Below are 13,342 nucleotides of genomic sequence, written 5' to 3'. Positions count from 1 at the left end.
CTTTGAGACCTTTAATTTTAAAATACTTTGTAGATTTAAGCATAGCTTCTACAGGTGTGTCTCAACAGTGGGATTCTATCAGATATCAATAATTCACAGCTTTACATTCATAGAAACAGATCAGTAATGAAAAACACCCAGCTTTATGTCCCTTGAATTGTGAAACTAGTGGACAGCGATATCTTGAAACTTTATCCCTTGGAGTGTAATACTTATAGAGTTCAGAGGGATTTAGCTTTTTCAAAGTAGTTGATTCAGTGTTTTGATATATGTAACTAACATATGTAGGAATTTTAAATACAGGACATATTTGATGTCCCCTTGTTTCATTTGAGACATATCAAATATATTAAACTTCATGATGTTGGAAATCTAAATCTGTCCACTAATACGAGAACAAAAACATGTGCTGATTTGAACAACATCCTTGCTATTCATCAAACAGCTTGAGTTAACCTGAGATACTATCCATCTATCCATTATCCAACCCGCTATATCCTAACTACAGGGTTACGGGGGTCTACTGGAGCCAATTGCTGCCAACATAGGATGCAAGGCAGGAATCAAACCCTGGGAAGGGCACCAGCCCACTGCAGGCGCGCGCACACACACACACACACCCACACACCAAGCACACACTCAGGACAATTTAGGATCACCAATGCACCTAACCTGCATGTCTTTGGACTGTGGGAGGAAACCGGAGCACCCGGGGGAAACCCACGCAGACATGGGGGGAACATGCAAACTCCACGCAGGGAGGACCCGGGAAGTAAACCTGGGCCTCCTAACTGTGAGGCAGCAGCGCTACCACTGCACCACCGTGCCGCCCCCTAAGATACTAATAAACGCAAAACCTACCAAGGGCCCCGAAAAATATTTGAAAAAGATATTTCAGAATCAAATATCTCATACATATGCAGTGCTGTTTTAAGTCTTAAATTAAATGTTCTTAACTGAAACCATTAACCCTTAACATTGTTGCAATCTTTCTACATTCTGCTAAGGGGTTTTTTGTGCTTTCATTGTAATTGGTGACTGGTATGTATGCATATACCTGTATGTTTAGCATTAGGCTTTTGTTACTGGTAGTCAGTGTAAACATTGCCTGCAGAGGCAAAAGACACGGAGTATGCCATTCTGTGCAACACAACATAATATGAAAACAGTCAATCTTAACCCTACCAGATCAAATATGTTGCCACCAACAAATTCAGTTAGTATTTATTATAAATACATTTTATATATAAAGATGAACCATATGCCTTAGAAAAGTAACAAATCTGTGGTTTTGAATAACATACAATACATGCCTAAGCGAATCATGTTTATGACAAAATCAGTCATTTAGCATCATCCTCATCTCCCTGGAAATGGATTACTTTATAGTTTACATGTCTGCTCTAAGATTTATTTATCACAGATCACTTTCATATTTCAAAAAGTAATAAAAATACTGAATAGAATGACATACTATACTGTGTGCTGTGTTCTTGCGGGAAATATGTATTGAGGGACAGCCCCAGGCACAGGATTGTGGCACTCTTATTCTTAACCTCTATTTATCATTAATTGGTTTTAGATAGTTGAAAAGAAACTGATTCATTGGTTTGCTTTGGTTACCTTTCTAATGCTGATGGATGGTCTTATTTGACATTTAAAGGACTTTTTTAGGTTTACTGACATTTTTTAACTGATAAGGAGATGAAATAGTGTTTTTCTGAAATTAGGAAACATGTTCGCTTCTGCCTACCTCCCAGCACCATTGAAATCCAATGTCCTATCACAGGGTTGTCTACTATTTGTCATCTATATTTTATTTCATATCAAACTTCTCAAAAGATTTTTTTTTTCACTTCAAAAATTACTGAAATAAATCTATCACAAAAGTAAAATGAATGGAGGTGCTGATATGTATGTTTATTTGCTTGCTTTTACCTTTTTTCAGATTTTTCTTGTGTGTGAAGAACCTATATGGCTTTGTCATGTGTATTGTATGAATAGCTTCTCATATATCATAAAGAATAAAGCTTTGTTGTTCAGTGTTATATTGTGTTTTTTCAGCAATTTCTTACAATATATTTTTTGTATTTTGGTAAATCTATCATAATATTACAATGGACAGTGCTGCTGTTTTCATCAACCACGGGTCATGTGTAAGCCAGTTGCTTGCTGCAACATGTTGAAAGTTGCTTTCCAGATAACATGAACATTTTATATAGTTTTATTTGCTTGTTTACTTTTTACCATTTTCAATTTATTCCTGTGTATGAATATTATATGTAGTTCTGCCATATGTATACATATATTGCAATGTGAGGGGGCAGTCTGTCTAATGAGTCACTCTTTTTATGGTGTGATGTTGAGTGATATTATATTATACTTGCATATACTGTGTTTTCTAAATTGGCCCTAGTGTGTGCTTGGTGTGTGGGTGTGTTTGTGTGTGTCCTGCGGTGGGTTGGCACCCTGCCCGGGATTGGTTCCTAACTTGTGCCCTGTGTTGGCTGGGATTGGCTCCAGCAGACCCCCGTGACCCTGTGTTCGGATTCAGCGGGTTGGAAAATGGATGGATGGATATACTGTGTTATGTAAAGTCGAAAACATATTCTATCAACAAAGTTTGTGCCTCATCTTTTTCCCAAGGAATGATGAAAGTGGGAATAGCCTTGTAAAAAAACAGACTTACAGTATTCTCATTCTTTTTACAATAAAAACCATTAAGATATACATCCACTTTTGTGTTTGATTTTACTTATATATAATCAATTTTAATATATTGTTATTTTGAACAATGCCAGACATGTCTGGAATGCTGAATATGGGTCTGTCATAGGACAAAAAACATTTTACAATAGTGTAATGTATCATTGGTTTACCGTCAAATTCAATGATATGCACTGGGGGCAGAAATCTCAACAATTTTCAAGGTGGGAGCCTTCCAAAGTGGGAATACACTTGTAAACAAGAAAACAGGGACACAGTACAGTACAGTAACTTTGTAACTTCAAAAAAGGTATTATTTCTCATTTTTTCATTCAATTTCATTCTTTCTCTATGTTCTAATTCTTTTTACAGTAAACAATTTATATCAGTTTTCACAGTTTATGTTGAACTGAAAACATCACAAATACATTGTCTGCTTAACTCTTTGTTATAGTAAAAACACTTTGTTCTCTTTCAATAGTTGAAAACACCTCAATCCCTCACTATGACCAACGTTAAAAATAATAATAATAAGAAGAAGAAGAATTCTAATGACTATAATATTATTTTCTTACTCTTAAAATTGACTTTCTCTATTAATTGACTGACTAGTACACAATCACCTTCACTTAAGTTTCCCATTTTTGAACTCTCTTTGAGAGTACATTTTAATGAAGACCAAAGAAGTGCCGTGCTTTCTCCCCTTTGTATTATGCTTTGGATAGTTTTGACAACCCAAAGAAGACAATACATCGGTGACATTCATTTGTGATGGAAATTAAATTTAAACATTTCAGATAGCATATGGGATTGCTGTATGTTAGTTAAAAAACAATAAATATACAGTAAGTAAATGTGCACTCAATTAAATCTCAGATTAGTCCACAAGATGTAGTACTTTTACATGACGTAGCCATCAGTTTTCTGAAAGCAGGATTACCTACTACATGTTCATAGTAAGCTAAAATCTATTCTAGAAGCATTTAGTTCTTTGAAGAGCAATCTCACTAACACACAATAACAGCATGGCAATTTAGAGTCAACAATTAACATGCACTTTTTTTGGATGTGGTAGGAAACTGGTGTGCTCTAAGAAAAAACTATGAACACTATTGTGCAGTTCCACAAGGACAATGACAGGAACAGAAGTAAAACCAACAAATGAATGCAGTGTTTACAGTGAACAAGTGCCAATTAGATTGCTTCTTGGGTTTAATTACAAAATTGGCATTTTAACCTCATGAGCCTATAGTTGGGCATAGATCTTAGTTAAGTTATCATTATGTTTATATTGAAATGACTTACAGTACCTTTTCAGCTTATTACGCCTTTTACCTAATGGGGGAGAAAGCCTTTATGATTCTTTTCATTGCATATGACTGTTTGTTTCCATTAAGAAGCTAAGTAACGATTCCAAATAGTACAAACACCTACTGATCCCGCTCTTTTTTGAATGACAATGAGGATGAAAAGAGAATAGAACAGAAGCACTAGAAAGTTGTCATTGGCAAACTTGCCAGAAGAACATAATCCACAAAGGGACACTATCATTTAGGAGCACCTAAACATGGCCACTGTACATTTTTGTGGGTTGTGTGGCTTTGTCAATTGAATTTAGCTGAAAACCAGGCTATTTGAATTATTTCTGGGAAGTCTGTCAATATTTATACATTGTACAAAATCATGCAGTAAAATCTGAGACTTACAGATTTTTTTTCCCTAATATTTATAGTGAATAAAAATTACTTGTGCTTAATAATCACACTGTGCAAACCTTAATGAAGAATATTTTCACACTGGATTGGCTAGTGTGCTCATGTTGTTCACTATTACATTTGCATTAACAGTTGTGAGGAGCTTAAATCTACCCGAGGAATATTGAACTCAAGGTAGGAATCAATTCTGGATGACATACCAATCCATCACAGGGGATACTCATGATTGTAAATCCACAATCGCTCATACTAAGCTAATTTAAGTTAGTAATTAAGATAACACATCTTTTGGATGTGTTAGAAAAGCCTACATATTTGTGAAAAACTTTAGTGAGATATAAGGAAAAATATATAAATATTATTTGGACAGTCAACAGGCCAGGGATTTTAAAAAATTAGCACACCTCTTAAATATTGCTTAAAACACTGAGTCCATTCATTTTAAACCTAGGCTGTAATTAAAACTACAGTATAATGTCTCCAGCTGTAGCTAAGGAAATCAGAGGACAAACATTTTTATTTGATATAGTATCATTTCTATAGTCACTTTATATAGGATATATTTAAAATAAAGTGCAAATAAATGTGTCATGCATGCAAGGATTTCATCACCTTCTGATTATCACTTCCACAAGAACACTATTTTTGAATTATCACCAAGGCACAGATGCGCTACAATGAAACTCTGTTATGTGGCATAATAATAAGTATTTATTGCTAACATATAATCAATGAATTCTAAAAAAGAATATTTAATTACAAAAAATGCAAATTATATTATATAATGAATACTTGTAACCCTGCTCAGGACTAAGAGGGCTTAGAAAATGGTATGGTATACTGTATAATGTAATTTCCCATACTTTGAAATTATAAATTTTCATGTTTCATTTTGCATCATAACTGTAAAATAAACAATATTAGGAAGATGTAACTACTTGCCTATCATCTGCAAGGCAGCACCAAAAAAAACAAACTGGCCGGCTACCCTTTAAGCAAACTACCTCCTCTGACTTCTTATGGACCTCTTAATACCTGCATTAAGATTTTAGATTATCTCCTCTCACATCAAATAATACTCCAATAAGTGATGGACCACTGTGCTATTAAGCTAAAAAATCTTCTTCCCTATACTACATACAGTATACCACGACAATATAAGTTAAGTGTCCAGGGAGATATAAAAACCCAAAATTAGCATATACTTTTGTCACCTTATACAATGACTTCCAAACAAGTGGCACATGGCTATGCTTATGGTATTCTGATGGAATGAGGGTGGGTTTGGTTAGCAACAGTGTTACAAAGCAAAGCTCATTTAAACTTCATGTTTTACTTAAAGCTATTAATTCTTCTCAATCTAACTTCAAAATTACTTTGTGCATGTGAGTGCAATTGCTTTATACACATATATGCTCAATTTAAAAATGCACTTCATACCTAGTGTATTCAGCCAACTGATGGATACAGCACATGCTTATGTTCCGCCTCCCCTAAAATTTTGTAAGGATTAATATTTGTGATTTGCAACCAATATTAAACACATCATGGACAGCAGAATAGTGTGATGCTTACGCAACCAGCACCCTTGGTTCAGATTTCTGTCATTGTCCATGTGGAGTTTGTATTTTCTTCTAATGTCTGCATGGCCATGTGTGACTGATGATGTATGTTTGAGTGAGCTCTGTAATGGTATCCAGTGTTGGTTCATACCTTGCATTTGATGCAGCTGAGAGGGGCTCTGACCCTCCACAAATGACCCTGAATTGGGTTATTCCGGTTTGAAAATGTTGTGTTATTAAACACATTGCCTACTGTATTAATGAAAGATTACATTTATATACATATCATTTGCCGTCTATTTCATAAATTATTCATTAGATATTTAAGAAACTAAGCAAATATATGGGTATATTTTACTTTTTTAAGAGTTGTGAAATGAATGACATCAAGAAAAAAAGATTTCTTTACAACTTTTTGTTGACATATTGAAAACAAATCATTGTATGGCTGTTCGTTTAGAAAGTTTAGATTAAAAAATGTATTTGGTCTAAATTTAGACTTAGACTGAGTACTGATTAACTTTTCAGGTTATTAACAATACAAAAAAATCATATAATGCACCACATCCACTTATTTTACTTTCTTTCGTCAGCGAAACCTGGCAGCAACTGAAGGACAATTTATATTTGACAAAGATATTAACTTTATACAGCTCTTTCTGCACAGAATGACCACTTGTTGCTATTTGGCTTTGTACTTTTCCATATTTTGCCTATTGTTTTCCCAAATATCCTTTGCACTCATGTTATATACATTTTAATAAATAAAAAAATAAAGAATAATAATACATTTTTGTTGTCTCACAATTTAGGAATGTACTGGCCTGTTGCTAAAGAATCTCTTAAAAATTACAGGATAGACAAGCCAGAACATTTCTTTGAAACTGATCAATAATATTAAAAACACAATCAATAAACCAGTCATTGTACTGTAATAAGTCATGCATGTATGACAGCCGCACTGTATACTTCAACAGGAATAGAGTATTCACACTAATCTTTCAAGCCACAGCTGGTAAATGCAATAAACTGTAACCTCAAGAGGTGGCACAGTGATGTTGTGGCTAATGTTGTTGCGTGGATCCAGAATTCTGTGTTCACACCATCTTGCTTTGTTGGTCCCAAAGACATGCAGGTCTTCTGAATTGGAAAACTAGTCCTGTGTAATTGTAGGTTGTGTATGGTGTGACTGGTATGTTTGTTCCTACCTTGTGCCTGATGCTGCCAACCTCCTACAGCCTTAAATTGGATTACTGTAAGTGGGGTTCAGAATGTTATTTTCCTAGAAGGGGTGTGCAAATGTGTGAAGTGAAAGACCCCTAAGATATATAACCAGGGTTTGTTACTGTCTTCTATCTGATGCTGCAAAAAGAATTCCTAAATCAAGGTTTCCAATTCTACTATATATGACATTTTCATTAATGGGCTACTTTCACTCATACTAGTGATTAATTCCTATGAACAATATGGTTTTACTATAGATTCCTCCTAATAGTACTAAAAATCATCTCAATTTAAACTGACTTTGTTTGGTGATTAATGCAAAATTTTAATTAATAAACTGCTATAAAAATCTATATTATATATTTGATCATTTTTAGCTTTAACTTTCTTCTAATCAGCCTATACTGACAATAATGGCAGATGGACATCAAATTAACTCATTTCAAAAGATGCCCAAACTCACAATAGGTCAGTATACAGCTGCTAATTATCTTTGAAGCATGCATAGGGGCATGGATACCAGTAAGGCTGGCACCATTCCTGCTCCAAACAAAAATCACCCCAGCTGAGAACCGAAGTGAATTTAGAACTGCATACTTTTAAAGTGTGTTAGACTGTAATATTACTCATGAATATAGAAGATACTAAAGATTATTGCATCATCAGGAAAATATACAGTATTTCATGTGTTTTCCAATTGGTTAATGTATTCTTATGGGTCTTTAATGGCCTTTACTTTTAGATTTTGCACTACTTGATAATATACTGTTTTTCTGTATAATTTTCTAAATTTGAAAAGAATTTTATAGAAATGATTTCAGCCTTTTAAAAGATGGCAGTTACTGATGAGTGAACTTTTTTTGAGTTTGGAAAAATCACAGGAATGCTTGCTCAGTAAAATGCATTGAAGTTAATGGGAAAGGACTAACTTAACTAGATTTGACTGGATTATAATTGTGTAATCATCTTTAAAGTGTTCCTGAGTGCTAGGGAAACATCTGCCAACTATACTGGACCAATTATTGTGTCTAAAAAGATGACCTGAGCTGTGCGACACCAGTGCCAACCAATATACCACTGTGCCTCCATTAAATCAAAGAAGAAAGAACGCAGAGACATGCAAACATATATTTTGTCAAAACAAAGTGGAAATGCCTAAATCATAGTCAAAAGTCAAAAAAATATGAAGCACTTTTCAAGGCAGAAAATTCAAAGTGGTGTGTCATGATTGAAGCTGCTGGCTCATTCTGTTTTGTGAAGTCATGCTGAAGGCTCTCTAAACTGTCTGTGCTGATGCTTTGTACTTTTCTTCTATCAAAAAGATTGAAACATCTTGTAAATAGTAATAAATCTTTCATTATTATTATTATTATTTCATATAGTCTTCTGAGTTTGGGAGGGGGAAGTCAGACTAATTATGCATGCATTGAGCATGTGCCTCCTCTTATATTAATGTGTAAGTCGAAGATCAACCATCACAATTGACAACAAGCAGAGATAACTCGTTATTTATGCTGTATATTTTTCATAAAAATAACATTTTGAGAACCTGCATTATTTACTTACCTACTCTACCACTAACTAAGTCCCACAGAGCCTGTAATGCCACTGATCAGCATAATATACCGGGCAGGGGCAGGATTGGAGGGGTCCCATCCAATGTTGGCTGTTCCAGCTTTGGGGGAATGTCATGATGGCCTTGCAAAGTATAATGAGGTGCTGAGGAAAAAAGTTCTCCCAAACCAGCCAAATTGTTAGTAAATAATTTGATGAGCAAAGGGCACATTCGCTGTGCATTTTTTTAATAAATTACTTTTGAATTTACAAAAAAACAATAGGCTCAGTTTTTTCCATGTCATAACCAGGTGAAAAGTGTAGACTTCCATTTAGGGCCTTTAATTCAACTTCCAAACTTTTCAAATAAAGTAGAACTTCTCTAAATATATACCACCTCTGTAATAAAAAAATACAAAAATAAAATAGATGAACAGATAGACTTGTATTTACTTTTAACAGTAAGATAATTATTTTTAAAGAAAATACACTACAATTATTGAATATATTGAAAATAAAGAGAGAAAAATGCTCAGATGTATTTAGGCCATTCAGTCAAACAACTCTTTTTGGCCCATACTACCATTTTCAGAACAGTATTAGCATGAGACGTGTGGGGCCCCATGAAGCTACAGACACCTGCTTCCACATATTTGGAATTCTGTACATGAAAAAACATTTATGAATGTTTTCATACAATTAAGCCCTATGAATTATATCACTGTGTCTATATTAAACATGACAGCTAGCATCAATGTCACTCTTCTCAGAATTTTAAATATAAAAGTAATTGGTTTCTTAAGCTTTTCCTAATTTGTTTCAGTAATGAACAAGACACTTTTCATATCAGCCTAAAGCTGCTATACATTTTGATATAAACTCCAACACTGCAAGCAATATGAATGCTGCAGCCTCACATCTCCACTATGCAAATTAAGTATGAATCTCCCTAGCCATCATACTGTACATCAGGATTTAAAACACAGCATTCTACTTTCATTTGTAGTTGCTTCAGTAGTGGTTGCAAAACAGGTTCCACAACATGAATTTGTAATACTTTTTATAGCCTTTTGGCACTGATACTGTTCCAGGCTGGATTGATTTCCCTGTTGTGTCTGCATGTTGTCATAGTGATCTTATGAGATAACTTTTGAGACTCAGATTTCTTATGACAATTCAAAAACATACACTCAAGCCACCTGCCCCAACATTTGTCTGTCTGGTTGTGTGCTTTGCCGAAGATCATTATTATAAGGACAGTTCCCAGCTTATTGCTCACTGGTTAGGCTCAGGTCTACAGTAACCTTCAATGTTAGTCAGGAAGTTAAAATTGTATGAAACTGCTTCAACATAATGTTTCACTTTTCATTTCCTAAAGTAAAGCATTTTAAATAATATTAATTCTTTGCAGTGGTTAGCACCAATGCTTCAAGGGGCCCTAAATTTACATCTCATCCTTGTCACAGCACGTGTTAAATGTTCACATTTTTGCTGTCTGAATGGGTGCTCTTAGTATATTGTACTTTCCTTCCCTGTTTTAAAGACCTGCATGTTAGATAAACTGGTTACTCTGAAATGACATAATACTACAGTGACTGTGTGGAATAGTTCTGTCCTCCTGTGACCCTGATCTGCATATATAGGTAGATGAGAACAAAACGGGAGAGTACAGTGCAGAGTAGTTAGCGTTGCCACCTCACAACAATCTATGTTATCTGCCTGGTCACTGTCTGTTTGGAATTTGAATGTTCTCCATATGATAGGATATGTTTTCTCTGGCTAGGTCAGTTTCCTTCCATGTCCCAAACCCATACATGTTAAGGTAACCAGTGATTATGTTCTGGACCAATTAGCATGTATATGGGTGTACATGTCCTGCATTGGAAATGGATGCCATCCAGAGCTGGTTCTTGCTTTGTGTTTAATGCAGTCTAGGTAGTATATGTTTCTGTCTGACCTGGTACTGGATAAATCAGGCTTAGGAAATAGATGAATGGATGTCATATGAAACTTATTATATATTTACAATCATATAATTTCATGGGCAACAAGATGGTGCAGTGACTAGCATGACTTCTTCATAGTTCCAGGAGACTCGGTTTAAATCCCAGCCTTGTTACTATTAGTTTGCATTCTCCCTATGTCTGTGTGGGCTTCTTTCTACACCTCAAAAAAAGCAAGTGTTAGACTGACAGGTGAATTGGCTCAATGTGCATGAGAACAAGTTTACTTAAAAATATGCCTTGTGATGATGGCATCCATTCTTGAGCTCAGTGCTGTCAGGCTAGGCTCTGACCCTTTAGGTTCTTAATTGGAGTTTATAAAATGAATAAACAGATGATGTTGATCCTATCAAGGTCTTATTTTCTTAGCTATTAGCAAATCAAACATAAAAGTTAAATCATTTTTCTTCCTTTGTAAATTTTATTACATTCTAAATGGATATTTTCAAATATTTGAAAACATAATTTCATAGGCTACAACCCCAGGCGACCCTGATTAGGGTTAAGCAGCCTCAGAAAATGGTATTGGTATAGTATAGTTCCCCAGTACTGTGGTGACAAGTGCAGAAAGTTCTTTTAGATTTCTCTTCAGCTTACATAAAGTTTCAAACAAAAGAAAGTGAACCCACCAAAGGGATTCATTTCATATTTTTTCACGTATTCTTTACCATGGCTCCAATGTAAAACATAAGTTAAATATCTAAATTTAAAATGTGACACTGTTTAGAGGTGACTTTTATTTTGTGCTGTACATTTTATGTAAAGTTTGGAATTGAATATGTGAAACGGGCCTGAAACGCTTTTTAAATTAAGATTAAAAAACGTTATAATTATTTGCTCTCTCCCCTCTCCAACGACGTGATCCTGCATCATTTAGCAATGTTTATGGTGTCTAATGATGTTATCATAGGTTGAATGTTATCTGACAAGCGTCTAGGATTGACAGTGGCAGTTAACTTGAGGCACAGGAGCTGCCCGCTGCCGACTGTGTGTACATATGTGTACATGCATGCGCGTATGTGTGTTATGAATTTCTTTCGCACTGCCATGCAGCCCCCTGTTGTCCACGGCTGCGTGAACGGTGTTCCCGTCAGTAAAAGACGAGGCCGGTCACATCAGATGTGCGTGTCGCGCTGCGGGGACTGGCCGCCCCTCCCCTCCTCACCATTTATTTATTCATTCATTCGTTCCTTCGTGTATTGACTAATTGATTTTTTGCAAATGCGCAGGGCAACTCGTCCACCACCACAACCACTACCACCACCATCACCACCCCTCCCCTTTTTTTGCATGCAACTGGGATGTGGATCCCAGTCTGGCCCCTCACCTGGAATTTCCTCCTCCACATCCATCTCCTGCCCATCGTTCTCATTGCTCACCGATCCCGGCATCTTTACTGCATAGGGAACACGACTCTCCCCCTCCCCTCCAAAAAAGAAAGAAGAAAGAAATGCTGCCCCCCCTCCCCTCCTCCCCCCCTACAGACTCAAGTGTGGAAACTTAACCCTGCGGGTGCCGGCACTCCGCGGCCCCCGGACTGCAGGATCGCCGGGACCGCACCGCGTCTTGGATATTTCCGTTTATTTTTCTTTTGTTTTATTTTAGGAGGATGCCTCCTATTTTTTAAAGAAGATAAGCCAAACACTATCGTCTTATGTATCTAAATCCTCCTCTGTGAAAATAAAACAAGAGCAAAAAATGGAAATACACATGCTCACATTGTGACGTGCGGTCTGTTGCCATGACGACTCCATCCCATCATTTCCAGAACTACTAGTTAGTAGAGTTTAGCATCTCTGGTTAGCTGTCGCAATTAATTATGGAGCTCAACGGCCTTGTGCGTATATCTCTCCATTTTTCTGTGTTTTGGGGAATTGGAACTAGTCGGCATGAAACGAGACACGGGATAAAATGCAAAAAAATAATATTAATTATTTGAAAAACAAAATATTGTAAAATAAAACGAAGTAATGTCGGAGACCTTTCCGCAATAGATGCTTGGAAAAAGTGACAGGGAGTCGGAAAGGAGCCCGTGCCTGTTGTGTGATGTTTTTTGTCCACCGTCCCGCGCAATTACATCTCTCGTGAACTCTTCTAGATGCGCTGCAGCCCCGCCCCTTCTGGCGCGCGAGTGGCGAGCGTGTGGAGACCTTGGCGGGTGAGCGCTAAAATGAAACTTCAAGAAGAGAAACGGCCGTCACTGCAGCCTCACGCCTGAGTGGACAACATCAGTCTGACATTGACGTAAGTGCTTTTATGTTTCATATGTCAGAAAGGAGTTTGATGCATATGCTCGAGAATTAAAGGTCATCAGTTTTAAGATCCATAGAGTCTTAAGTTATCCTTATAGTGAATGTTGTCAGTTGCTTTTAGCTTTGTTTACCTTATAAATGCGTAGATTTTATTCATATAATTGGAGGATAAGGAAAGTAAATGAGTTATTAGTTACATGGCAATATAGCAACAGACATTGAATAGGCTTGTGGATTAAAGTCTAACATCCTGTGCATTAGATGTATCTATGTGTATCTTTAGTAAAGTGTGACAGATGAATTTATGAATTTCCCCTTGGGATTAA

At 36.1% G+C, this 13,342-nt stretch overlaps 1 protein-coding gene across 5 annotated transcripts in view; it reads right to left on the bottom strand.

Annotated features, from left to right (window-relative positions):
- Window positions 1-12,202, bottom strand: part of chd5 (chromodomain helicase DNA binding protein 5) — a 92,705-nt gene extending 80,503 nt beyond the window's left edge. For 4 of the 5 annotated variants that reach the window (XM_039756166.1, XM_039756165.1, XM_039756168.1 and 1 more), the window contains exon 1: window positions 12,092-12,201. In XM_039756166.1, coding sequence (XP_039612100.1) covers window positions 12,092-12,155 — 64 coding nt within the window. In that variant the 5' untranslated portion in view covers window positions 12,156-12,201. Of the gene's footprint in view, window positions 1-12,091 lie in introns of all 5 variants that reach the window. The other variant, XM_039756170.1, reaches the window with a different exon arrangement.
- Between the last annotated feature and the right edge of the window lie 1,140 nt (window positions 12,203-13,342).

The sequence above is a fragment of the Polypterus senegalus genome, chromosome 6, assembly GCF_016835505.1.
Source record: "Polypterus senegalus isolate Bchr_013 chromosome 6, ASM1683550v1, whole genome shotgun sequence".
Taxonomy (NCBI): domain Eukaryota; kingdom Metazoa; phylum Chordata; class Cladistia; order Polypteriformes; family Polypteridae; genus Polypterus; species Polypterus senegalus.
Note: the sequence above shows the minus strand (reverse complement) of the source record. Positions and strands in the feature narration are given on the sequence as shown.